Source organism: Paramormyrops kingsleyae, chromosome 3, assembly GCF_048594095.1.
Source record: "Paramormyrops kingsleyae isolate MSU_618 chromosome 3, PKINGS_0.4, whole genome shotgun sequence".
In the NCBI taxonomy this organism is placed as follows: domain Eukaryota; kingdom Metazoa; phylum Chordata; class Actinopteri; order Osteoglossiformes; family Mormyridae; genus Paramormyrops; species Paramormyrops kingsleyae.
In genome coordinates, this window is record NC_132799.1 from 40,468,261 (window position 1) to 40,495,650 (window position 27,390).

At 49.2% G+C, this 27,390-nt stretch overlaps 1 protein-coding gene across 1 annotated transcript in view; it reads right to left on the bottom strand.

The window, feature by feature from the left end:
- cdk17 (cyclin dependent kinase 17) overlaps nt 1-26,585 on the bottom strand; it is a 57,354-nt gene extending 30,769 nt beyond the window's left edge. Inside the window, exons 1-3 of the mRNA XM_072710304.1 lie at nt 26,238-26,585; nt 7,025-7,157; nt 1,724-1,888 (exon numbers count right to left, since the gene is read on the bottom strand). Of these exons, the coding sequence (XP_072566405.1) occupies nt 1,724-1,888; nt 7,025-7,151 (292 nt within the window). The 5' untranslated portion in view covers nt 7,152-7,157; nt 26,238-26,585. The remainder of the gene's footprint in view (nt 1-1,723; nt 1,889-7,024; nt 7,158-26,237) is intronic.
- Nucleotides 26,586-27,390: the final 805 nt, after the last annotated feature.

The following is a 27,390-nucleotide window of genomic DNA, read 5'->3' on the forward strand; positions in this document are numbered from 1 at the left end:
AGAGGGAACACCTTCAGCAATGGGGACAGGCTCTCACTCTCTACAGGGGAAGCTAACACATAGTACTTGGGATGCAAAACATTGCAATGTGTGTTTTTTGTCATGAATATTGCACAAAATTAACTACAGCCAAACAGAAGTAATTGTCTACCAATAGAGTCTGGCAACTAAATGGATGTTGCAGTGAGCTGTACCAAAAGACACAAAGACATAGCAACAAATCACTTCCTTTTGCTTAATATAGTCTCTATAGAACTCTTTACAAAAACCGCCCATCCAGCCTGCACTTTGGATCTGGGAACCCATGACAGGCAGGAGAAATTGGGCAAAACTGGCATTAAAGATAATCGTAATGCAGGGGCACAGTGGTGATGGTTGGGGGCCGGTGCAGCTCCATCCACTCCCTCTCTGACCTGTGCACAGCTACACAGGTGTAAAGGTACCATCATTGCAGAACCCGCCTCCACCACCAGGAGGCGAGGGCAGGAAGCAGTACCACGTACCCTGAGAATGGCTGATGTTCCAACTTCCTGTCATCTTACCAAAAAAAATGCCTGTGTGGCCCCCTGGGGAGAACATTAAAGAAGAGGAGGGGTTTTGGGGCTTCCCTCTCGGTCATAAAGCCACTGCCTGGGAGGATGAGTCCCGGAGGGGGGGGCAGGGAGGGGATATCTGGAGGTTGTTAGTGTTAACGATGCTGTTAACTGGCTGTGAGTAAGGGCCAGGCTGCCAGTGGCTCTTGGGCCAGTCAGACGGTCTCCATGGACCTGGGGGGCACTGACAAGGGGGTGGATGCAGTAAACAGAGCACCTGCAGAGAAGCTGGCCTGGGTTTCATTACAGAAACAAACACACAGGCAGACACAGAGAACGCAGTTAAACTCCCTAACTTACCAGTAGTCAGTCAGAGTGCAGGACATGGGTTTAAATACATTTATTTTGAAGACACTTTTATCCAAGTGATGTGAAATTTACAAACAATCAAGGTTAAGGGCCTTGCTCAAGGGCCCAATGGTGAAGTCACTCTGCAAACCTGGGGATTTGAACCAGTAACCTTCTGATCACAGGCACTGAGAGTCGTAACTCACTGATCCACACAATGCCACACAGCTTCAGTAATTAGATGCTCACTGCTTACAGTGGTTGCGTTCCTTCGTGGCTCAGGCTTCTATTAGGGGATAGACACACCATCACTACACTGTGACCCACATTAAAAACACCAAAGAAAGTGGGTCATGAGCTTCCGTGATTCAATTAGAAGGATGCTAGTAACTGTCAGAGTGGAGAAGACCCTTTATCTTACCCAGCATGCTCTAGGTCAGGAAGTATTTCCCACTGCACTCAGAAACAATGAGTATATTCAACTTAAATCATACAGTAGATCTGACAGGGGAAGGTCACCTCTTTAAAACTACAGAATGGCTCATCAGAGATGAGATCTGTGTGTCTGAGGAACAAAGAGGCAGAGCCTCCACACCCCACCCACTAAACATGTGATCTGGGAACCAGGAGGCAGCCACCAGGCAGACATGTCCAGACATGAGTCTCCACAGTGACAATGCAGTCAGAAAGGGGACAGATCTGGGCGGAAGGCGAGACCAGGCCTGCCCATCCGTCAGACCTGAAAGCAAGTCCGCCGCATGGCCGGCTGAAAGGGTGCAGGGCCTGGCATAGAGCCATCTCCAGGCAACCACACCCCAGGTTACGCTTCCGTTCGTACTCACCCAGCCGGCTGCCATTGCGTGGCATGGCCATGAAGGAGCCCAGGCTGCCCCCGATGACGCTGTGGGGGCGACGCAGGGGTGGTTTCCGGAAGGATCCGGTGTACTGGTGCAGAAAAGAATGCATGCTGTGGGAGGTGGGGGGGCGGCCATTCCTCACCATGGGCTCTGTGGACGGGGATGTCAATCACATGAACAAAAACAGTTTAGCATCCAAACAATATATAATATTAGAGAACTTTGCAGGCAACAGGAGACATCAATGCATCAGGAGAGAGAACATCACATAGGAGAAAATGTCCCTAAACACACTGAGGATCTGTGTCCTGGGTGATATTCCTGCCTTTTTAATTCCCATCTGCTTTCTCCTCAATCCTGTCCTGGTTTAATACAGCTCACGGAGTGGGAGGAAGGGGGGGGGTTGAAGTCGGGAAGCTGAAACAGGCTTCACATCCCCAGCATCCCTGCATACCGATGTCCTCTACAGGCACTACAGACTGGCTGTAAACACCTGCAGTCCACCTGCTTCCATGGATTGGCAGGAACGATGACTCAGAAATGACTCAGGTGACATCACATAAGACAGGACTCTGCTTGTACCTTTAGGTGGCGCTGTTGTACATCGGTCACACAGTGAGGTCTAATAAAACAAAGTGCCAACGCTGTGCTGGAATGCTCATTAAAAAAGGGGGTAACTTAAGACGCCCCCCCCCCCCCCCCCAAGCCCGGAAGCCCTTTGATTCTGGTGATTATGCTGGGATCTTGCATGCAGAAAAGGGAAGCTCGTCAGGCCTTAGGCTACAGGTGCAGAGACACGAGTGTGTGATTGGGGGGGGGCTACAGGCAGCAACGTTACCGACAGACCTGCCCCCGAATGCACCCCAAGACAGAAAGTTTCAGAATGATGCCTAGAGTCTGGGTTGACGGGAAAGGTGCATAATGGGGAGGGGTGGGGGGGTAGTTGCCATGCAGCCGCTGGCGTCTGCGCTGTGCACATACCTGGCAGGCTGTCCCGGAACGTGCCTGCACCTGCACAGCAGTTCTGGTAAACCAATCCCTGTCAAACATGGAAAAAATCCATACAGCTGGGTTGGTCACCAGCTGGAAGGATTTTCCTTCCCACAGAAAGAGTATGCCACTACAGAGATGGTGACCCAAACCCCTGACATGACTGGCTATTTCCAGTCTATTGTCTATTGGCTGACATTTGTTAAAAATCAAGATAATCGCCATCGGTCTGATGCACCAGTCTTGGCTGATGCCTAAAATCTCTCAAAATTCAAAGTTAGCAGCACCAGAGCTAAAGACACGACTAACAAAATAATGGAGATGATTACACTGGGTGATCAGGTCATTTCCACATTGTCTACCAGCCAAAAACATATTTATAATTCATAATTTAATGTGACCTACAGATTAGGATTTCATTTCCCACAAAAGCCAAACCACAACCCCAGCAAGTGGCTCAGACGTTAGCTGGTAATGTGTATATTATACGAAAAAATATTGGCTACCGGTATCGGTCCAAATTTCCCCATTGGGTTCCACATCCATTAGGCTTCATGGTGACTTAGAGTTTTGCTACAAAATGGAATAAGACCACAGTCATCAGATGGACAGGACTCTTTACAACATAAACCTGACAGTTGCTGGTTCAGGTTCTGCTTTTATATCCCTGAATGAGGCAGTAAATCTCCGTTATCCAGTGGAAAAATGAAATATCCAGCTTTCAAGCATAAAAAGAAATTGCTTGTGTTTTTGATAAAAGCAGAGAATAAGTATGATGTGTAAAAACTAACAAAGCTACTCAGGGAGGTACTTCAGATGCTGAGAGCCCTGATCCTCTTGTTGATAACTGTCCTACAGATGGCTGCTCACCACTGCCTTGGGAAGGGGTTCACCAGGGGTCACTGGGTTCAACTGGAGATGCACCAGCAATCGCTGATGAAGCATCACGTGGGGTCAACTCAAGAACTCAGCGAGACCATGGCAACCCTCCCCTGGGTGACACTGAATCCCCCGGCCACAAAGGAGCTGTTGTTCGTGTCCCCACGGCGGCCCGCCGGGTGGAACATGCTGAGGATTCTGAGTTTCAGAAAGAACCGTCTGACTGGCCCACTGGAGCCACACCAAGGGGCTACATGCCACATGCGCTTCAGTTTAGGGGAAGAAAGTGTACTTTCACAGCCACGCAGAGACCCTCAGAGCCCTTTCAGCAGCTCAGGATCCTCCACAGCTGTTGCTAGGTGTGCAGAACTAACCCACATGGCCAGGGGGTGGTGGTGGGGGGTTATTATTTCCCACTACATTAATCACAGCCTGCCCCAGCTGGATATTCCTGCTGTACTCTCTGAAAGTTTATCATTTTCAGCAGCAGAATGAAGCTGTAAACATGAACTTGATTATCTACTGGCTAACTGCAAATAATTGATGCTGATTGGGCAGCACATCATGACCTTCAGCTGAACATGGTGAAAGTGCTTCTCTTTCAGAAAACCCAAAGGACTGAGGATAATGGAACAGCCTATGTTCTACATTTCATTGAGCAGGTTCAGTTACATTACAATAATATTGGAAATTCTACTGATCCCTGGCATTGTCTCTAAAAATCTACGGGCACTCCAATCTTCCCCACAATTAATCTTAGAATATCAAATAAATCTTTTTTCTACCCAGCACATTTGTTAGTAAATATATGCTACTGACTTTGTTGGAGCAAGAGTATCTTTCACCCAACTGTCATCAGGTTTCTCTCTTCATTCATCCCTCTGGGACCGACAGTACAGAAAATTGACGTATACAATGATGTCAACTTATGAACAGCCCTAAATGCTCAGCAGGAATAACCAGGGTGTCTGGCGCTTCCATACAGCTAATGACCTACTGAAGTCAAACCCAAGGCAAACCTTCAGCATCCTCTGCAAATACCACCATGGCCTCTAGGATGTTAAAATCAGGAGCTGCGAGACAACCACTAAATCCTCTGATTCCTCCCGCATTGAAAGTAAATTCCCATCCTTGTTGCAACTCTGGCTCGAGCACGATAGCCAATAATTTTTCAGTATCCAATGGCACCATCCCTACAAGTCATGGCATCAAACCTCTGACCCCTGTAGCGACACTCTACCTCTACCCTAAACATGAGTGCTGCCTGAAGCAGAAGCATCTTCCTTCATCTGTTTTCTGTGAATATTTTTACTGCCTTTCCACGTCTCTATCTGCTGACTGCCCTCTGTGGCTGAAGGCGGTCAGCTGACCCCACACCCCATCATTAGCTCTGCAGCTCTCTTCATGTAATTACCATCCCAGTGCACTCTAGCTGTCAGACACCCACACGGAGTTGCGGGGTCACTCAGACAGAGGTCCAGCCACCCCACACGTTTCCCCCGGCACAGGAGACGAATTCTCAAAGGGCATGTGTCCATGTGCTGTGAGCGATTCCTGTGCCCGCCTTGCATTTCAGATCATGGTGATCTAATGCTGCAGCCATTATTTAACACTGCAACTGTCAGGTGGAACAAAAGCCACAGCTTCTTTGAAATCTGACCACTTTAATAGGCCTGTATGCTTGCAGCGGGATTCAGGTTTCATTGAGGCTTATCCCCACTAATTAACAAAGGCACTCGGAAATCCCGAAGGCCTTCATTAACCCAAGAGATACACAGGAAAATCACCGGGATCAGTCAAACACCCAAACGTTTCGTCTAGTCCTGTGATGCAGGCAGGTTTCTTCATGAACATGGAGGCAGCCAGATAGCCGTGTACCTTCAGAAATCCAACTTTACGGGGTTGAATACACAAGCTGCCCAGGATGAAGCTCAAGAGCTTTGGGCATGGAGCACCATCTGGCGGAGATCACTTCGAGATCCTAACGAAGCCGGGGGCAGGAATGCCAAGGTCACAGAAAATAGACGTCACGCATCTCTGTAGCAGTGCCTATTCATACAAGGGGCAGACAAAGCTGCTTCGTTCCATTTTCTAAACATCTCATTCAAACCAAAGCACAACGTGCAGCCGGGCTTTCTGCAGCTTTAGGACACGAAAGCCCCAAGCGACACCCTGCCGCTTGTTGTGCTTAAGGAATCTGCTAATCTGCCTTCTAATGTCGGAGTCCTGCTCTGGGGCTCACTGGTGCCCCCTGCTGTAACCCAAGCATTCTATTCCTAGCTGTGGCCTGATTTCCACTGAGCCAGGTGGCAATTGGGGCAAGACTGGCGGAGGGGCCCGCACACACAGACGTACTCATACACACACAGGTGCACACACACCGGCACACACACCTACACAAACACCACATAAAACACTACACAAACGAACAAACACACAAACACCACAAACACACATGCAGACAACCACACATACACCACACAAGCACACATGGACACTTCTTCTGCATACACATACACACTTAGGACAAATCTGTGGTTCAGACTTCCAGTAGTTTTTCCAGGCTGACACTGCAGCATTGTACCACACAAGGGGAAGGTTCACCATAGAAACAAGGGAGGGAGCGAGGGAAGGAGAGAGAGAGAGAGAGAGAGAAAGAGAGCGAGACACGCACACACACAAGCATAAGCACACACACACACACACACACAGAACGGAGGGGGAGAAAAGCAGAGCAATCAGTGTGGCACATGACGAAAAACCAGCAGAATCTTACAACCATAACGCTCATTATGGCACACAAATGACAGGCCAAGTAAACCAAGCCAGCAGGAAAAGGAGGACGGATCCTTCCAGAAAAGCTCCACACAGCCCTGGGCACCAGCCACATCACTCAAGGGGGAGAACAGGGGTCTGGAGCACCTAGGGTCTGTGCATGCAGCGCATAATGGAAAGCCATCAGACTAAGATTTGGGAGAAAACAGGGCAGGGAGCCCACCTCCCCCCCCACACCCCCATGCAGGCTCAGGCACTCAGAAACAGAGGTGTTACCATAGAAACTAGGGTAGAGGCATTATTAGAAAATCATGGAGCAGAGTATGAAATTGTGTCTGTTACATCTTAACCTTATTTCATCTTATTCCGAAACCTGAAGGTATGTGGGTTGTTTCCACCCCCACGCATCATCTGTAAGTACAAGAGGGAAGTGAGCACATCTGTGCTGCATTACAGCATCAGTGCCAGCTGTTGGGGGTCCTGCTGACGAACATGGGGGTCATGTAACCGTCTCTGTGGCAGACACTCAGGACCCAGAAGGTCAAACATGTTCCTGTAGATAGAATGGGGGGGGGGGGGGGTCTGCCAGCCAACTGAAGTGGAGGTCAAAGGTGAGAGGATAGGAGGATGGGGAGCACCCACCGTTGTCCTTACTGCTGCTCTCCTCGATGGTCATCTGCTCAGCCAGCTCCGACAGAGACTCGTCAATGGTCTGGCTCCCGCGCAGTGTCAGGGACAGCCGCCGCTTAAACTTCTTCATTTTTTCCATCAAGCCCTGAGGAGGGGGAGTAAAGGGTTTAGGGTCACACAAAAGAGGAGAAGGCTTAGGGCCATGGGGAAGAGGAGGAGAAGGCAAACAGCCAATCAGAGGGAGCAGAACCATGGGAAGAGTCAGCAACCTGAACATCCAAGATGGGCATGTGCTAAGAAGCAATTAACTTGTGTGAAATGATGACGGCAAAGTACTCAACCTACTCAAGATCTGCAGACATACGGGGGACACGAGGTGTCAGGTTTCGCCTGATGGGCATCTGTAAGCGTACACTGACTCACTCGCACACTCATAGTGCGTCAGTGTCCAAACTGAGAGGATTCAGCTTGTTTCCATCAGCGAAAACTTTAAGTCCTATAAATCTGTGCTTGAAAAACTAAATTTACAAGCTGGCTGTAGAGCCGGAAATACAGCAGCTCCTGGGGGTGATTCAACCTCACAGCACCGGCTGTGATGCCCTACAGTGAGCCCAAAGGTGATGCACCAGCAGTCATAAAAACAAACATACCCAACACAGTTAACTACAACCACTGGGAATTAAAGACATCACTGAAGAGGCATGTGTGTTTGCGTGTTATTCTCCATTTCATACCACCCATGCTCCTCATGAGCACAGCATTCGCCCCCACAGTCACAAAAAAATCCCGGAATCTTTTGACATCCAATAGACCGCGTGACAATCCCTCACTCTGTTTAGTGGTCAAACTCAATCCAGGTTATCAGCTACACATCAGTGCCAATACAGTCAGATAAACAGTAGCTGGTTGTCTTCTAACCAAACAGCCTAGGATTGCCTCCTGTCAATATTACCCAAGCTCCCAATAATAGCTTAACGCTTTAATACATCTTTAACTTAAAAGAACTGATTAACAACCACTTAAAATTCAAGTGACAAATCTCTTCCTAAAATAAACCAAGAAACAAATCAATGATTTAGTAACTAAGTGCAAAAGACGAAATCTAATAAGCTAATGGCCAGTCTCACAGCTGAGGAAGTGTTTAACCCCCTTTTCGCAGGTCAAAGACATGGTGCCTAACCCACTTCCACATCAGCCAGGAAACCAGTGAGGAAATGCTTGTACATTGGCTATAAGAGTGACTCATGACCTAATGTGACCCATGGACTGAGATTTCTATCCACCTCATCTCTCAAACACTACTCCCTCTTCAGGGTTATCCCTTGAAAGTCTTCCGCAAGAAGTTTAAGACCAGAATTCAAATGTATCCCTCCCTACAGACGTGTTTGACTCCTTCCTCACCATTGCACAGAAACACAGAAACCCCCCAAAGAAAACAGCAGGAGGCCCGACACGCAACATGGCCCCCACGTCCAGAAGGGGAGGAGGGGAGGCGCGCAAGGCCGACTTTCCAGCAGCTGCTCCCACTCCACCTGTTCCGGCAAACAGATGCGTCACAGAAGCTTCCGGAGATGGAGTTGTGCCTGCTCCCCACGAGAGCACAGTGCTGGAACAAGGTCTGTTGTATTTAAAAGCCTGGATGTGCTGATTGGCTGGTGGGGCGACATGGGAGGTGGATTCACCATTAGGATGACAGGGCGTTGAATAGACAGTAAGAATCCATATGGACCTGTGTGTGCGGGTGCAGAGCCCAGGCCACAGGAAACACCTTGAGTCTGAGCTGCACTTCCCCTACATTGTGTCCATGCATGAACCCCCCACCCCCACTGTGCACTGCACTAGACGGGGCGATGTCTCCTACTCCCCACACAATTCGTGTGTGTGTGGGGACACAGCAAAGAATGGTGCGACCAACAGGGTGGAAAGGGGTGCTGCTGCTCTACAGGGGGGTTATTATTGTCATGGAAACTTGCCTCTAGCCCCTCCATTTCACCATTTTTTGCTTGCCAAGGTCCTACCCTCCGCACACAGTCATGCCATCTGGACACTATGTCGATACTAGTTTTATGCGGCAGGTGGTTTAGAAGTTAAGGGCTGAAGGAGCAGGAATGAGCCTGCAGTTATACTTTTCAACAGGATCGTTAACGAGGTAAACGTCAGTCCCGACGTTTAAAGATGTCCCGTTCCGTGGATGCGTCTAAAAAGGGTTTCATGGCATTCTTCTGATGGGGGTCTTGGGCCGGTTTCGTTCGAGTACCATCAATATCATCTCGGCAGCCCAGCAGTGGACCGTCCGCATTGTTTCAATCTGTGAGTGGCATGCATCCCCACATGCAGCCCTCGAAGTGACGAAAAAGATGTTGCATGGTTGCGTGCGCTATAGTGTCCATAGTAAGTATGAAGCAGCCTGCAGGCAGCAGGCGAGATAAATGAAGAAGGCACAGGCAAATGCTGACGCAGGGAAGCTGTTAGTGGACTCTTGAGGAATCCATTAACTTCCTGACTAACAGGGCAGGAATTTTGTTTTTCACACCCGTCCTATACTAAGGTGAAGGCCAGATGGGGGGGGGGGGGGGCATCATAGACTCCAAACGCGGCTGGCGGACGAGTGTTCATGTTACGAGCAGCTCTGAAGCCAGGAGTGCTGGTCATATATGGGGTGGGGGGTACTGTTGCTTTCCCCAGCACTAACACACATCTGATCACAGCATCTCAACTACTAGACACTGATGGAGGCATACACACATGCTGGGAGATCCTCACACACAGTCCAGCATTTATGCCCAGCCATCACGATGACATTCATGCCAACTTCAGAGCGGCATCATCAGAGCAGCTAAAATTAGCTGGTTCTTCGGAGACATCATGGGAGCATCTCTCTGGGGGTGTCAGACAAAGCCTCGCTTTGACCCTATGCAATAATGAGACTGTTTTACACCAAAATGTCAAAGTAAAACGCCAGGAATCAGCACGACCATGTGTCCACCCCCCAGACGCTGAGAACAAGGGTACTGCTCATCACCCTGATCTTCTGAGGAGGACATGTTCCAACCATAAGCCTGTATCTGATTCCTCAGGAGAGACTATCAGCATACCAGCTTAGAGGTGGGCCACAGTAAGAACTGCCACAGAGTCCCCTGTGTGTGTGTGTGTGTGTGTGTGTGTGTGTGTGTGTGTGTGTGTGTGTGTGTGTGAGTGTGTGTGAGAGAGAGAGGGAGAGAGAGAGAGAGAGAGAGATGTGGGCTCCAGTATAACATCCACATCTACAACAGGCACTTTTGTCCAAAGTGATGTTCGGCTTATGGACAACTCGTACTTACAAATGGTCTGCCATAAAGCCAATTACATAAAAATTTCGGGTTAACGGTACTTTGTGACGGCCCTGAAAACATTGTAAGGCTTCAGCGGTTCGTTGGCTCAACATACAGTACAGTTTACAGTTACTTTTATTGTTATTGCATAATTACTGTTATTGTGTACTGCATTATTTTTCCAACTTACCTACAAATTCGCCTGTACAGAAATGAGGCAGATAGCACATCACAGACATACAGCTGTCAGGAAGTCAATTAGGTATAAGTGTAGCTAGGCTGAGCCTTCTAATCAATGTCCAGGTATAAATGTAAGCATTATAGGAGCAATATCTACAAAACACCTTTCAAACAAAGCAACAAGGGGATCACTCAGAACCCTGATCTTCTGAGGAGGAGACATCCAACCTAACAGGAGAGCTACTCAAGTCAAAAACATGAATCTCCAGGATGGAGAAGAGACCAGCTAAGGGATGATGGATGAAGACAGAGCAGCTAAAGGTCTGGATGAGCCAGGAGGGACATTCAGAGGGCTACCTTTTGGGGGAGGGGGGGTCTCCATGGCTCTGACCATTCCTTTCTTCACCCCCGCCATCTTTGCCCATTTGCCAGTGCTGTTCTTTCATCCCCTCTCCACTTTGCACATCCATGTCCACATCTACAGCTTGGACCCTCACCACTTCACGCTTCCTGAGGTTGAAACAGGTGCGACTGTCTGGGGAACCTGACGCCCCCCCCCTCCAATCAGACCACGTGGCCAATGTGCTTGCTAGAAAATACAGCGTCTGTCTGGATCAGCTTGAGTGCATGTTACGGTGGAGTGAAGGCAGAGCAGCCCTGACTCCAAATTAAGGGGATTAAAGTAAGCAGCCAAACAGCCTTTATCCAACACACAGAACGGGAAAGCTCTATATCCTTACAGGGACAAACTGGTTGTACTGGGACATAATACTGTAAAAATACAAAAAACAAAATGATGACACACACATGGACGTGCTCACAGAGATATGCACACACTCTTCTTTAAGGGCCCTTGAACAGAGGTGGTCAGAATCTGCACCAATGTGCTGTGGCATTGCCTGCTGTGCTGACTGTGAGCAGCACTGATCAGCTGGGGGGGGGGGGTCCTGTACATGCAGGAGGCCTGTAAACTTCAGAGGCCATCAACATCCCTCGGCCACATTTATCAAAAAGCCCCCCACCTCATATCATTGCCCCCTGTGGCCAATACCCTTTCACAGGCTATACGCGGTTCAAACAGGACTGACTGAAGTCTGCCAGGATGCTCAGATGATCATAGAGTTGCTGGGATGAAGGTCTGAAGTAGTACAGAAGGACACTGAGACGATCACAGAGTGGCTGGGATGATAGGCCCGCTTTCTTCCTGCAGCCGCAGTCAAGGGGGCAAAAAGCATGCAAAGAGGTGTGAACAGAGAGCGCCCCTGAACTTGCGATCAGATTAGGAACAGTGAGCCACCGCTAATCCAGGCACAGGGCCCTGAAGTCCTGTCACAGGCACTGCAGGCAGCTGGAGGTAGCACAGACAGCTGGAGCCACAACAGGGCTTTGCTGAGTGATCCCAGAACAGTGCCACAGCATACCGCTCCCTCACTGGCCATCTAGGTCAGTCAGATGATCCCAGGTCAATCTGAGTTTACAGTAGGATGCAGGAAAGACAGGAACATGAACTGGTTGTGCAAAAGTCACCTTCCTGGGGAAATGGACCCCCCCCCCTCCCCCCAAAAGTAGAGGGAAATGCATGGAGGGAAAGGTGGCACCCTGACATTTTGTGTGTTATTTACCTGGTCACAGACTTCAGATATTCTTCCCTGGTGTTAAATACTGTATAATTGTACATGGAGGCCATTTTGAAGTCTGTGACCACAAGAGCAGAACTGCTTATTGGCTGGTTTTGGTCGCGGGGGGCTTTACCTCAGGGAGAGGATAACAGTGCCACTGCCCCCAAACAGGGGCACCCCCACCCAGACATACCACAGCGAATTCCACGGGTTTGAGCCAGTCTGGTCATGAGGGAGGACCCCCCCACCAGTATTTCTGATGTATTTTCTCTCCCCTGGGACAAACAAGGCACAAGAACAAAGGGAGCACAGAGAGACAGCCAACGTTATTCAAACAAGAGGGGCAGGGTTTGCCAGAGAACCCCAACCCCCACCCCGCAGTCTCGATTAGTTGCGAAAACCAATCAAGAGCCTGTCACAGTGTCAGGGAGTTTAACTCCTCCCCCCACACTAATAAAGAGGCGGGGGCATGAATGGGGTCAGGATCACAAATCGAATTTAACGTGTCTCTCGATCAAATGGGTCATGGCTGGTAATACAGACGACAGCAGTTACAGTCACATGAAAAGCTGCACTTTGATAAATAGCGTATTTTAATAAGGGTGTCGGTGAAGTCAGTAGACCTCTGATGGTTCCTGGGAGGTCTCCACTGGGAAATCGCACCACATCAACAACAGCCACCTGGTCCAGCCAGAGCGGCCAGCCACCTTTCTGGCACAAGAACCCCTGAAGACAGCACGGGCCTGCAGCCCACTCTACAAACTAGAGATGGGCGATCCACATTTTTTCAGTTCCGATTCGATTCCGATACACAACTGCCGATACCGATACAAGAGCTCTTTTTACTTTGTTATACTTTATATATTAATTTTTTTAAGCTAGTAAATACAGATGAAAAAAAAAGTATGACAAAATATTTAATTAGGCTACTACAAACATACATAACGTACTGTTACACCTCGTTTGTTTTAAGCGTTTTTGAGGCATTTGCAGTTCAATATGAATATCTTCAAAGCAAGTATACACAAGTGGCGAATGCTTCAAATTTTAATACAGTTTTTCTCCCATTGGCGTCAGCTCAGTTACACTTTGTTGCGATGGCAGCCCCTCTTGTATCACAAGCTGCAGCAAGTTCGCAAAACTCCAATTAAGTTAGCGACTCCCAAATCATCCATTGCTTTGTTTTGTTTCACAGTTGCGTGCGCTTTGTTAAATGGGATTGTCCATTAAACGCTATTCCCACCTCAAAACTTTATTTTACATAGATTGCAAATCGCTGTGCTACTGGTTTCTGTTAAAAGCGTAAAATACTCCCTGATCGTCACGTCTTATCTTACGCTCCTTGTACTGCGAAGGGTTTGCGCATGACGTCACAGCAGGCGGAAGTCACTGTACTCACACCTACTGAGTAGCAAAAAAGACCGAGTTCGATTTGAATGCCACAAAAAAAACACATGTAAAATGGGAAAGAGCCGTCGTGCGACTGATTGCTAAAAACTATATAAGTAAGTATAGGACGTGGATTGGTCACGCATGACCGATACCCGATCTGTCAAATAGGTCTGGATCGGCGCCGATACCGATCCGAATATCGGTATCGGTGCATCCCTAGTACTACAAACCGCACCAATGTGGCTTGACCCCACATGATGGTGAGACACAGGGATGAGACAGAAACAAGAGAGAGCACCAGTCAGACGGGACAAGAAGTATGACCACATGAAGCTGAGCAGAGGAGAGAGCCGGGGTTGAGACTGAATAAAAACACCCGAGCAGAGAGTGTCACCCATCGATCCATTGTGCACACTGATTCACTGCTGAATAAAATGAAATTTTCATTAAACAAGAAATAACTGTAAAAAGGATTTCCCTCCTCTATCAGTAACACTAAGCCGAAATGGAGAATTGTGAAGATGACATGGTAACAGAACTCAGGCTTGGTAGCAGGGACAGATATATAAAGCAACAACACACAGCAGCGTGTTCATGGAGGCAGCCATGTTTGTTCCGAGATGTGGGTAGCTCGAACGGGAGATTGTCGGATGTGATGTCACAACTCGGAATTTCCGAGTTCCGAGAGAAAACTGAACGCACCATTATCCTAGCCCTGCAAAAGAACAGTCAAGCAGGTCACAGTGAGGTCACAAGGACTTCCTTTTAAAGAGGCAATTATACATCCTAGACCATCATCACCTAATACAATACCTCTCTAGCCACTCTGCTCCCTAGTGGTCAGAGGTAGAGTACCCTGAACAAGGAGGAGTTCTGGAAGTTGCTGCTTTCTTCATGAAACCTCAAAAACGCTCAGGATAACATCTTCCAACCTCCAGATGGGCAGGGATGAACGGAGGAGTGGGAAAATGCAGGAGCACCAGCAGACCAGCTGAGATTCCCAGCATCCCTCTGTCTGGCATGACCTCACCCCCCCCCTACCCCACCGCAGTCCCACTTGTGACCAGATCCCTGGAACTGACAGCCAGGCACACTGGGCCAAAGACAGGCCAGTTTGCTCTTAGGCAGTGGAAACGAACAGAATATCATCCTACACAAACCCTAGACGTCCTGGCAAAGCCTTCCCTCCCAGAAGGGGGGAGTGAGAGAAAATAAGGGTAAAAAAGTAAAAGGCCAAATATCCTGCCATCTGGAACTTACAAAGCCCTTAGTACTCGTACTCCCATTTGCCAAGGGAGAAACGCTATCCATCGTCTCCTTCCCGGACTCCATCCGCACTCACACACACACTGACAGTAGTCAGCCTCGATTCATACCAGTGACTGGTCACACTGTAACCGTCAAGGAAGCGATGACAGAAATAACTCATGACTGGGCAGCAATTGAGTGAGCCAGGAAAGGGAGGGAGGTTAGTGAAGGCAGGGGGCAAGCTTGCAAGCAGCACCTGAGCCAGGAGCTTTAAGGCTGGTCAGTTTGGTCATCAAGAAAAACATTAAAAGAAATAGCGAAACTCTGGGAAATGTTCTAGCTGGACATGGCCTTTCGTCACTCAAGAACAACTACTCACTGTGTCTGGGACAACGAGCCCCTTTCCCTGGGTTGGTGAATTACATGTCTGTGTGCCTGTGGACATGGTCAGTTACAGAAAGTGGGGACGGCACCCATGTGACACCAAACAGGCTTTAATGGCCCTCTGCTCAGCAGGAGGCCTGGAGGTCTAGCCCAGCAGACCCATGTTACACAAGCAAGCATGTGGGTGTAGGGGTGCAAAAGAGACCAGACACCAACAGCAGAGATGGGACATCAAACATTTAACAATCAATAACAGGGACCTCATAACAAGGGTTCTCCTCTTCCCAGTCAAAGCTCTGTGTCTCTTATGACTAGGGCTGTCGTGATCACGTCGTGATGTAATCGCAATTATATAGCGCATGTGCAATAATCACAAGGGCTTTAGATGACGGGTGAAACATTTCTCCGGATGCTGGCTTTTCTGTACTATACGGACGTTTACTTATGCCCACAGTTTCACATACATTGTGACGTGATCGCGACAGCCCTACTTATAACTATATTGGACATTCACCAAGGACAGAACAGAGACCCTCAATGTCCAAATTCTGAAGCAATTCCTCCTAAAACGATGCCAGATGCCAGTTAGGGCCACTGAGGCACCCAGATCAAAGGGGAAGTAGTGAGGATTGACATCTCAAGGGGATGATAAATTGACAGCTCCCCCCCCCCCCACAACCCTATAGGCCAGACAGGCTGTATCTATCAGCAGTAAACTCTGTTAAAAAATGGATGCGGGATTGGGACTGGGGGAGGACTGATTAGCAATATCTTTGATACCATCTCATTAATCAAAGAGAATGAATAAGTGGCTCCCCAATTAAAAAGAGCAGCTCTGCCTCAGTCTCTGTCTTCACCAGCCCTCTGAGCTTCACTAGAGCTATCAAAGATGTAATGAGCAATGCGGCAACTAGCAAGACTTTCTGCAAGGACCAGTGCACTTGGCTTTGGCAGGAATAGTGATCAGTTGCTGTAGTTCTGTACCACTGGCTGGCACTTCCTACAATGCAGCCATTCTCGACAGACATGGGGTGTCAGCACAGGTGATGCCCTAAAGTGAGGCGAAATGAGTGTGAAAATCAGACTAGTGTCCACCTCTCCATCAGGTGCCTGTGGGGGCTGAACCACACAGAGGGGGAGCCAGGGCCACACAGACTGCTGGAAAAAGGAAACAAGGACTGGAATGTACTGGAAGGACTGTAACTCTGATCAAGAACGGGGCACACCCACCAAGAGATCTCTAAATTCCACAATTACAGTCAGCTCTAAAGAAAAGGCAGAAAAAGGCCAGCTGATCCCCAGTCGTAACCTTCTGTCGCAGGGGTGACGGGGCCCGGGGACTCCCACAAGAGTGCCAACACCCAAACAGATGAATTTTTATGATCTCTCACCATCGACAACGATGTCCCTTCACCCAAATGTCATGTGGTATGCATGAGATTATGCCCTGCTGGATCTCACACACACACACACACACACACACACACACACACACACATTGTACAATCACACACGATCACTCTGACTCCCAACACACTTAGCTGTCTGCATTCCCAGCTGACTCACAGGAAGTTGTTCAGTACATGGTTCCTCAGTGACATTGATTGGACCCTGTGGTGCATGGATGCTGTATCAGGGCTACCACTTCTCCCCACCTTATCTCCGCCAGTTCCTCACGTTCAGGATATCCGGCCAGCTCACGGGGGGGGGGGGGGGGAAGTGACTCAAGAGGCTCAAACATGGACATACACACACAGGTACAGATTCTGGCATGAGAATCACCCCCCTGCCCCAGAAGACCCTGTTCCCGGCGACCCAGCACGGCTCGGCTTTGGAAGCTGGATAACCACTCCCCCTCACTCAAAGCTGAGCATGTGCATGTGCGATAACCCCCACCCCACCTCACCCCAGCAGAGCGGGCCGCCACATCTGAGGCTCCTCACAACACATGCCCCCCATATTAGCATTTCAAAAGCAATTACCCTTTCATCCCTCATCTGCACTCCACAAGTCAAGTTGGGCCCTTCAGCAGACGCCCGCATGCTCTTCACTTCTCCAAGGGGCACACTGCCAACCTACGGGAGAGGGCCCCCAGGACAGAAAGGGAGCAGAGGGTCTCTCACTACTGTACTCATCACGCTCGGCAAGCATGTGGTCACTGAGCCGTCAGGCAGTGAGGAGGCCACTTGCGAAGAGAACCTTGGCTGAGTCATGGCAGAGAGAGAGAGACAGTGAACAAAAGACACGTGTGTGTGTGCGCGTGTGTGTGTGTATGAGAGAGAGTCGTGGTCTCAGGGCAGACACACAGATGTTGACTGGCTGATTTGCCTTCGCATGCCACTCTAACGTGGGGGTCCACGGCATTTTGTTGGCGCTGACCCACTTCCCATCATCTCCCAATAGCCCCCACATGCAGTCTCCTCGTGGATATCTGCAGTTCAGTAGAGTGAAGCACCACAAGACACCTGGTTATTGGGGGGGGGGGGGGCAACATGCTGCTGCCATACCTGCTTTCCCTGAGCCACATTCAGCACCTTCAGTGCAACACGTGGATGAGGGCACAGTCGCATGCCAGAGACCCTTGGGGTCAGCCTCTACCAGCAGGAGTCAGGGGCATACGCCAGCAGTGGACAGTGACAACACCCAACCCTGAGGTCTCCCTGGGAGAGACTGCGGGCCCAGAAGGGAGAGAGCTAGGTCCCCCAGGTCAGGAGGACTAACAGGCTCTCAGCCTCATGCTTGCTTTGCACATATTAACTGGCATGAGCACAAGCAAGAACGCCACCTACACAAGAACACCCCCGCTCTGGGAAACAGTGGACCCTTCCATAGGTTCCTCTCAGGGCAGCATAGGCAGACTGCCAAAAACAGGTGGACATACTGCTGAATCATCACACACGACGGCCTGGGAGCGTCTTATTATATTACAGTTCATATTACAACTAGGAGAACAGCCTCAGAACAGTAACATTAGCATCATACCGACAGAAAGAAATGTAACTTAATAAAGAACAGAATTTATTATCATAATAATGTGCATTTTAAACAGCAAAGGGATATAACGGTCATTACTGACAATTCGTTATTTACAGCAGTCAGAGAGCCAAAAACAAACTGACCAATCACAACACAGGACAGCAGAGGGCCAAGTTGGGCACAAGGACTTAGACATGAAGCAGGAAGTGGCCCCAATCCCTGACCTCACATCAGTTTTGTAAGGTCCCTCATTTCGGCTAAGAAAGGATTGTGGGGATAATGCTGAGCAGTATATTAGCACACGCTGGACTCTTGGAGGGCAGCTGCATGACCACTCTTGCCCCCCAACCCCCCCCCCCCACAGAGTGGCTGCTTTCGGCATGGCCACAGAGACTGGAAGGTAGCAAATGGAGCAATATCTCAGCTGGCAGTGACTGGCTAAGCATGCAGCCCCCTCATTTCTTTCCTGAATGGGAATAAAAAAACAAAAAGCGTCATGCAAGCAATTTTGATATGAACACAGGGGTGTGCCCCCATCTCACAGCGGCCCAGTGCTCAGCCAGCACCTGGGATCTCGTTCTGCCAGCATGATGAGGCACAGGAGGCTTAATTACATGCTCAATGAAGGACACCGGGGGCAGGGGGGGGCGGGGGTGCTCGAGTGGACCAGCACTGCTTGGAGAAACACTTTTTTCAGGAGAAAAGCCACACACCTAAAGAATACAGCCAGCCACACACACACACACACACCCCTCACACATCCCAGTGGAACACGTGGCTTCCTGAGGTCAGAGGTTAGGACACTTTCTTGGCCTTGACGGGTCTTGAGTGTGTGGACATCCTTGGTACTGCACTCCACTGGTCTATCAGCGCCTCACTCTGATTGGACCACACCAGTCACAAGCAGCCAACGAGTCCAGTGAAATGACACAGGGTTTGTGTGAACACACAAAGACCCCCCCCCTCCCACCTCCGTACAGTGCAGCCTGTATAAACACCAGCTCCCACTTCAGGCTTGACACTCCTAAGTGGCTATTGCCCCCAACAATCACCCAAGCTCCTCTACACAACTTCATGTTTGTTCTCTAGGTGTCGCTTAACCTTGGAACCAAAGTCTAAGAGCAACACTAACAGCAGCATTACAGCGACACCATGGAAACGTTAACACGGCTCGGGGAGGGGGACCACACAGATGGACTTGCAGACCTTTGTGCAGACCCACAATGCCCCGCTCCGTGTCTGGCACTGGCACTAGTGCTGAGGGGGCAGGGTGGCAGGCGCGGGTGGGACGGGCAGGTCCTCAGTGCCACATGACTCAGAGCATGGAACCAAGCCAGCTTCCCCCATGGGGGTGGCACTGTGGAATGAAAGAGCTATCGGACGGCAGGTCTGGCTGGCACAATGGGGCTCTTCAGAACTGGACAGGAACCACGCACCGCAATCAGGGCTCTGTGCACTGCGCAGACTTCCTCAGATCACCAAGGAGACAGACGCACAGCATCTCTGACAGGGGGGGGCAATGCGCACCACACAATCCACACAAGGCTGTAGAGTCGGAGTCGAGGAGTCGGAGACAATTTTGGGTACCTGGAGTCAGAGTCGGCAAAAAGTTAACCGACTCCGACTCCTACTAAATTTAAATGGAAATTAAAAAAGTTGAAATGTCCCAATTCACAAACAGTCATAATGAACTACTTCTCTGCTGTAAGAATAAAGCCCAATGCATGCAGTGCATAATGTTACCACAAAACGAACATGTCAAGTAACCATGAAGCATGCTTTTCATTGACTGTATGCGTCACTATATGGGATGTAATGCACAGGTAAGGTGCGGCACCGCTTTCCATTGTGTCGTGTTCCACTGTTACAGGGAACTGTGAACCTAGCCTAAAGCCCCCCATACATTTACAGATGCACTGCCGATTTTTCGGCCGTTCAACGAGTCATCACGCGTCAAACGCCTGAAAAATCACCTGGTGTGTTCTCAGCTCCGTCGGCTCCCCTTCGCTATGCGCTACCCTTGAAACCTTGTTTTCATTGTGTTTGTCTTTAATCTGGCATTATAGTAGAGTGTTGGCTTCCTAGCCAGTAGTTCTGTGGTGAAATGACATGTATGTTGCCTTCCTTTCCTTCAATGGATGTAGAAAATACATTAGCATAGTATATACATACAGAGGAGTCGGAGTCGGGGAGTCGGAAGATTTAGAAACTGAGGAGTCGGAGTCGGAGCATTTATCTACCGACTCCACAGCCCTGATCCTTACTCCACGTTCCCAGAAACATCATCATTCCATTGCAGTCTGCTCAGGGTGGCGAAAGAGCTGCTCAGTCCAAGTATGATTACAGCCCGGCATGCTAAGGGGGGTGGGGGGGTTACAGCTTTGCTCTGACCTCAATCCCCTTGCTCCACAGCGAGAGCAGAAGGTCACAAAACCCCCGTAACTTTGGGCTCCTCCAGGATGACATTTCATCTTTGAAATGCAGCATCATACCTTTGCTACATAGAGCACCCATTCATTTCTTTATATTTACTTGCTGCATAATATTGTTTGCACATGACTATTTGTGTACTTGCTGGCACTGTGTGCGCTGTCTCTGCACCATGTGTTTATTTGTCTGAACTTTCTGTATCTCAGTCCTGTATGCAGAAAATTTCCCCTTAGGATCAAGAAAGTATATCTTGCAATTCACCCCTGGAACCATTTCTTACCCACAGGCAACGTATTTTGCCATAGAAGGTACAGTGTGGTCCTTCCTCTGTACGACACAACCAGGCGCTCAACCACAAAACCACAATCATCCACCAGCAGCTGCCACCCCCCCCCCAAAAAAACACCCAAAGTGCAGAGAGAAGATGCCCACAGGCTTCCTCACAGTTTCCCAGAAACCCCTGCTGTCCTAGTCAATGATGGGCTGCTCCTTGCCCCCCACATTCCCTGCAAGCCTGGAATAGCTCACTGTTCCCAGGCTGCCCCCCTCCCCCCCACAGCCGGCCACCACACCACGCGACAGAAGGCACCAGGTGTTGAGTTCCAGTGCAGGGTGCGGTGGATTGACGCAGCAAACGTCAGCCTCTATTCCTCAAATATCACCACGCCTCCTCCCCCCACCCCAATAGGAGCCGAACTTCCTGCCATCACAGAAGTAAGGGCACCCCAAGTAGTTGGAGATGGTAAAGCGTCCACCCAACAAGGATAAGACAGTAACATCCCATTACCTCCCAGGGCAGTGAGAACAAGGAGGCTGAGATAACGTGAATGATTATTAATGCCCTCTGGACCATTTATAGCACCGGGAATTCCAGTGGGAATGCCACGCTCCCCATTCATGGGGAACGCCTCCGCCAGAGCGGCTGGGGGGGGGGGGGATGGGGGAGAGAGAGACAATTGCCGTTTTCATTCCCAACCCGAGTGGGTAATCCAAGGCCGAATTCCAAGATGAGGAATGCCAGTCCCAGCAAACAGACCACACCAATGGAGCCCTTCAAGGCCACAAGGCAAAAAGCAAAAACAAGCAGTGACATCACCCCACATTTGTCCAACTGGGTAGAGAGATTTAAAACAGATATGGGCACCAAATAGCTGCAGAAGAGGGACACTCAATTCCTGGCTGTTCCTGGAGATCAGTTCAAGACCAGGTAGGCGAAAGTGGGGGACATTGATGGGGCTGTTTGGGTTAGCTGACAGTAGCCTGGGCACAGTCCACTACAGCAACTGAAAGAATGACGATGTGCATATTCAAACTGAAACTAAAGGTCTAAAAAAAGAAAAAAAAGAGGGACTTAGGCATCATATGACATCATCTAGTGTGTGGTTCAGCAGGTTAGATCACAATGCTCATAATCAGAAGGTCACTGGCTCCAATCCTACAGCCAGCAGACTAATGCCATAAATTGGTCCTTTATCACCAATTGCTTGATGCCTGCTGGATGCTGGCCAACACTGTGCTGTGACCCCAAAGCAAACTCTCACCTGTGTGTGTATCTCATGGACAGCAAGATAATTCATTCATCCCTGTGGGGAGAGTATCACTATTCTGTTATGTCCATTTCACTGCTGTCATCTCTGCAGACAGAAGCCTGCTAAATAAACACGACTCAGCATGGGACACTAAACTATATGTGACAAACCGTGTACACCCTCATGTAAATGAAGAGGAAATACTCTGTCTTTCAATCTGGGCTTCCTAGGATACCATTTTCTGGACAGTCTGGACAGCAGACTCATGCTGGCTAAGGAGTGTGAGAAACCCATCATCAGAGGAAAACACACCTAATTTTCCACCTGGAGCTGCATCCCACATGAAAAACACACTGAGCCTCAAAAGCTGCTGGGATGCCCGTTCCAATGGGATCAACCGAAGGACATCCAAACATTTAGATGAAGCTAATCAGGCAGCAAAACATCTCCCTGTGTTTCCAGATATCCTGCTGATTCATCCCAGCTGGCTCTCTGTACCTCCAGCAGGCAATCAGGTGACAGGAAGCATCTGCCCATCTCTCTCAAGGCTGGGGGAGATTTGTGAGTGACAGCTCCAAATGACCAATGATAGGGACGGGCCCTGCCCCCAGCATACCCAGACAGCCCACCTGTTCCCAGCATCCCTCAGTCTGGCACACCTGCTTCTACCTTCTGCTACACCTATGCAGTAGAATGATGGTGGGAGGGTGACAGCGTCTCCTCTTGGCATCGCTCGTCGAGACTCCATTATGGGGTGCAGCCCCCTCCCTTGTCCAACTCCACTAGCCAAACGGGGTGTGGCTTATGTAGCTGTCACTACCCACACCAGCCACGTTCTGCTAGGGGGACGGGACCCCTGAATATAGAACCTCACTTTGGGCAAATGGGCCAGCTGCTCAGCATGCCAGAAGGACCACTGGTGCCCCTCCACCCCTCACAGACATAGAGAAACTCCACACCCATATGACTTCCACCAAGCCCTCCCCAGCGTTTCACAACGTGAACGGATTTACCCCCAGCGTGGTTACACAAGCCGCTGCTCTGCGCTGAGTGCAACCAGCCGTTCCTGCTGTCTAGCTCCTGTCGTCAATGGCAACTGCATGTTGGCGGCCATCTTGCTTAACAAGCGGCAAAATAAACGCGTGAAGTGAAACTAATAGCATGAAGAGGCGGTAGTGAGTCACAGGTAGACAGAAGGGGTAACGGAGACCCCACAATGGAAGTGCATACAGCCCAGCTCACTCTGAGGACCAGTCACCAGTGTGTTCCTCCAGGGGACCCAGATTCAGTCTGCGAAGCGGGAGCTATGAGGCTGTTCTCAATCCCTTGGCACACCAGCGCCCTCAGCTACCCCATACACCACACCCTGTGTTTGAACCACTCTGCCAAAGCTCAGAAGGGGGGGGGGGACTTACCAGCCTGCAGAGTACAGATAAGCTTCCAAAAGATTCCAAACAGCTACCTCCCCCAACACCATCTCCACCGAGCGAGCCTGGATCCCATTAAAACAGCCATATCATACCAGCAAAAGGTCCTTTGCAAATGAGCAGAAGTTGGGCACTAGTCTAGCCTTAGCATTCTGTGACCTCAGGCCTCCACCCAGCCTGCCAATGCATCAGCAGTGACGCCAGCTTCCTGCTCACCACCCTGCCGCCAAGCATCAGCGCCTTTCTGTTTGTAACTGATCGGCGCAGAGGGCTCGAGAACAACCAATCATAAGTCTTTTAGCAACAGCAGCATGTGCACAGGGGCTCTGTTACACTTCTCATTCCAAAGCTGTCAGTAAAAGTAATGACCACCAACTTCCCCCCCTCCCAAACCTCACCTACATGGGACATCAGAGGTGACAGTGGCATGGCAGCCCCCCTGGCCCCCGACAGGCCCAGACAGGGAGGGGTGGGAGCGGAATCCTCCTAAAAACTGTCCCCTCCTTCATTTACATGATAAAAGTGGGCTCAGACAAAGCTGCCACATTCCATGTGGGGTGATTCTCACCCCTAGGGGCAGGGGGGCAAAGACACAGATGAGAAAGAGAACAGTGGGGACAATGTGGGATACGGGTCACCCTAGGCGACGGGGCTGGTACGGCCTGCTTAGGTCCCCGCCGGGACAGGACTACTGACGGACCCCATGCCCGCCCCTCTGTGTGCACTGTCCAGGCTGATCACAAACCATGAGGTCATAATGGGCAATTACATTATCACACTGTTACAAAAGGCATAAAGAGCCCTACGGCTAGGATCACATGTTCAAGGGACCGCTCTACATAAAGAACTTATGGCTTTGTTAATGGGGAAAATTAACCTGAGGTCTTCAGGAGAGCTGGCCCAACTTGGGACGTGGCCAGTTCCTATTCTGCTGGATTAAAATGCTCACACAAGGAGCTGCTTTGTTTGGTTACATGCAGCCTCTATAAAAACACCCAAAAGACTAACCGGCTCCCTTTAGAGGCCTGCTAACACGAGGTCTGCCAGACAGAGATGGAGTGGTCTTCGCTATCAGACCATGCAGGACTCGCAAGGTCAGCTGGCAGGAGCCGGAGCGTCTTGCGGGGACACCCGTCTCATGGGGTTAACAGCTTTCCACACCATGCTTGTCAGTGACAGATGTGACAGATGTGATCTGAGTTTTCAAATCTCACCCCTGACCTTCTGCTAATTGAATATAATTTATATAAACATTAATAGAACTACAGAAAAAAGAAATTCAAATCAATAAGAGAACAAGTATGCAGGGTGAAGATATATCTGTTGAGTCAGATTAATAAAAACAAAGATTATATATGTGTGTGTTTATATATATATATATATATATATATAGATAGATATATAGATAGATATATAGATAGATAGATAGGATACACACACGTTATACATATACATATATACATATATATATATACATATACATATATACATATATATATATACATATATATATATATATATATATATACATATATATATATATATATATATATATATATATATATATATATATATATATATATATATATATATAGAGAGAGAGAGAGAGAGAGAGAGAGAGAGAGAGCTAGCTAGCTAGCACATGCAAGTGTCCCTGTGATGTTTTTGTGCTTAATACACTTTATGTCAGGTATGTCACCATTAACTCAGCTGGTAATACAAACGTAGCCTAAGTAATTTAAATAACCTTCACCATGACGGTTTACACATACACGATGAAAGCGCATAAGCAAATGCTTCATACCTTACGGTTTTAAATCATCTAGAGCCGACTGAAGACAACTGAACATGTTAAGCGTGAGTGCTCATAATAAAACCGGAAATATCCGAGAATGAAAATGTCCAGACATAACCCCCCCGGCTCTGGGAGGCTGATGCCGAAAACGGCGATCTGCTTCCAGTCATTGTGCCGATCGGGGGCCACGGCGCGCCTCCCCATTTCGACGCGATTGGCGATTGTTGCGTTTCTTCTTGTATACAAATGCCGGTCAAAACACCGAAACCGCGATCGGACAGGGCCCAGTACAATGTACCTACCCCCACCCACCGGGTCTCTCCTTTAAAGATCGCCCGATGTCAGGCTGCTTTGGGCGGCTTGGTGTCCAAACATCCGGCTTCCCACGGCTACGTTACAACCGGGGAAAAACGAAATGTATAAGGCTTAGTTAAGAACCTAAGAAAGAGGGATGCCTTTATCATGAGGTGTTCAATCAGTCATCAAAACAGCTGCAGTGTCTATATCATATACTCGCAATGTTACAGTATTCACCACTTTCCACCCCGGCTTTTAATCCATACGCTATTTACTGACGGGTCAAACTACACCGAGGTCATATCCCCGACTAATTAGCTAGTCACTATGCTGTTTTTAACTTAACTAGTTTTCCAAACATCGGTAGGAAATGTGTATTTCCAGATGGCTGGCGCTGACAGACGGTATTGGCGGAGACACCGGCCGCCCGTCTCCAAACGTGTGGCACCAAGGTTTATATCTCCCATAAAGACTTGGATGCCCGGAGAAGCTGAGCCGCCGATTGCCGCAAACGGGGATGCTTTTCTTGTTCCGCCGGATCGGGTCGGCGTGCGGACAGTTTCATCCCTCCCCGGCAGCCTTGTGTAATGGTTCTAGACGATCTCGCGGGATAAACCCGGAAAGGTAGGCTACTTACCAGAAACGACGTGCCGAGTCCCCGATCTCAGCCCTCCTACCGAGGCCGGATGCCGTCCTTAGGCTCGCCGCAGTATGAGCACTTTTTGTCTTGCTTCTGGTTCGCTTATTGCTTTTCGGGGGCTTGGGTCGCGGAAAAAGCCAGCAGTCCGATCATGCCCTTTAAATATCCAGCGGGCCGGCTTTCAGGCGCACAATTTGCGTGTCTTTAGTGTTTCGGAAGCAAATAGTGATGATAATATTACAGGCAAGATTCGAGCTGCGATCGTACACATATTGACGCCTCCGCCTCGAAGTGACACCAAGGGAGAATTTCACTAACTGCATCATTTCAAACGCTTACGGACGGATACTATGGCAATGGCGCCCCCCTCAGTCAAGTCGCCACCTTGCGTATGGCTAATGCTGTTCGTCAGCGACCCCTAGTATTAGGGAGGTGTGTTTACAATACCAATTTTCTATACACAAATTGGAGCAATGTATCAGTAGAACCACCTCTTTCGGTATTTTCACTTAGCGAGTTTGACTTTAGTAATTTTTGTTACTTTTTTGAAAGTACAGTCTTCTTCAAGTCCCAATTTAAAACATAACGTAGGCTTAATATAGAACATGTTGTGAAGAAATGAAGATGACCGTATTTAAAATGAGAATAAGACATTATAACGAAGAAGACTTTGGAGGAGCACACCTTGAACTATTCAACTGCACTGGCATGGTGTCAGCCCTGCATACATAAGAAAAGGGAAACAAAATTGAAGCATGGATTATTACAGCTAAATGTTTCATATGTGGATCGGGTGGCAGCCAAGGGAGACCATGACGGACCGATCCCTGGCTGACTAAACTGGCTTTCAGGATATGGAATGTCACCTCTCTCGTGGGGAAGGAGCCTGAGCTTGTGTGTGAGGTTGAGAGATATCGGCTAGATATAGTCAGGCTCACCTCAACACTTGACGTGGGCTCTGGAACCAATCTCCTGGAGAGGGACTGGATACTCTTTTATTCTGGAGTTGCAGCGGGTGAGCGACGCTGGGCTGGAGTAGGGCTACTGGTGGCCCCACAGCTTGGTGCATTAACATCAGAGTTTACCCCAGTGAACGAGAGGACTGTCTCTCTGCGCCTTTGAGTCAGGGAGAGGTATCTGACTGTCGTTT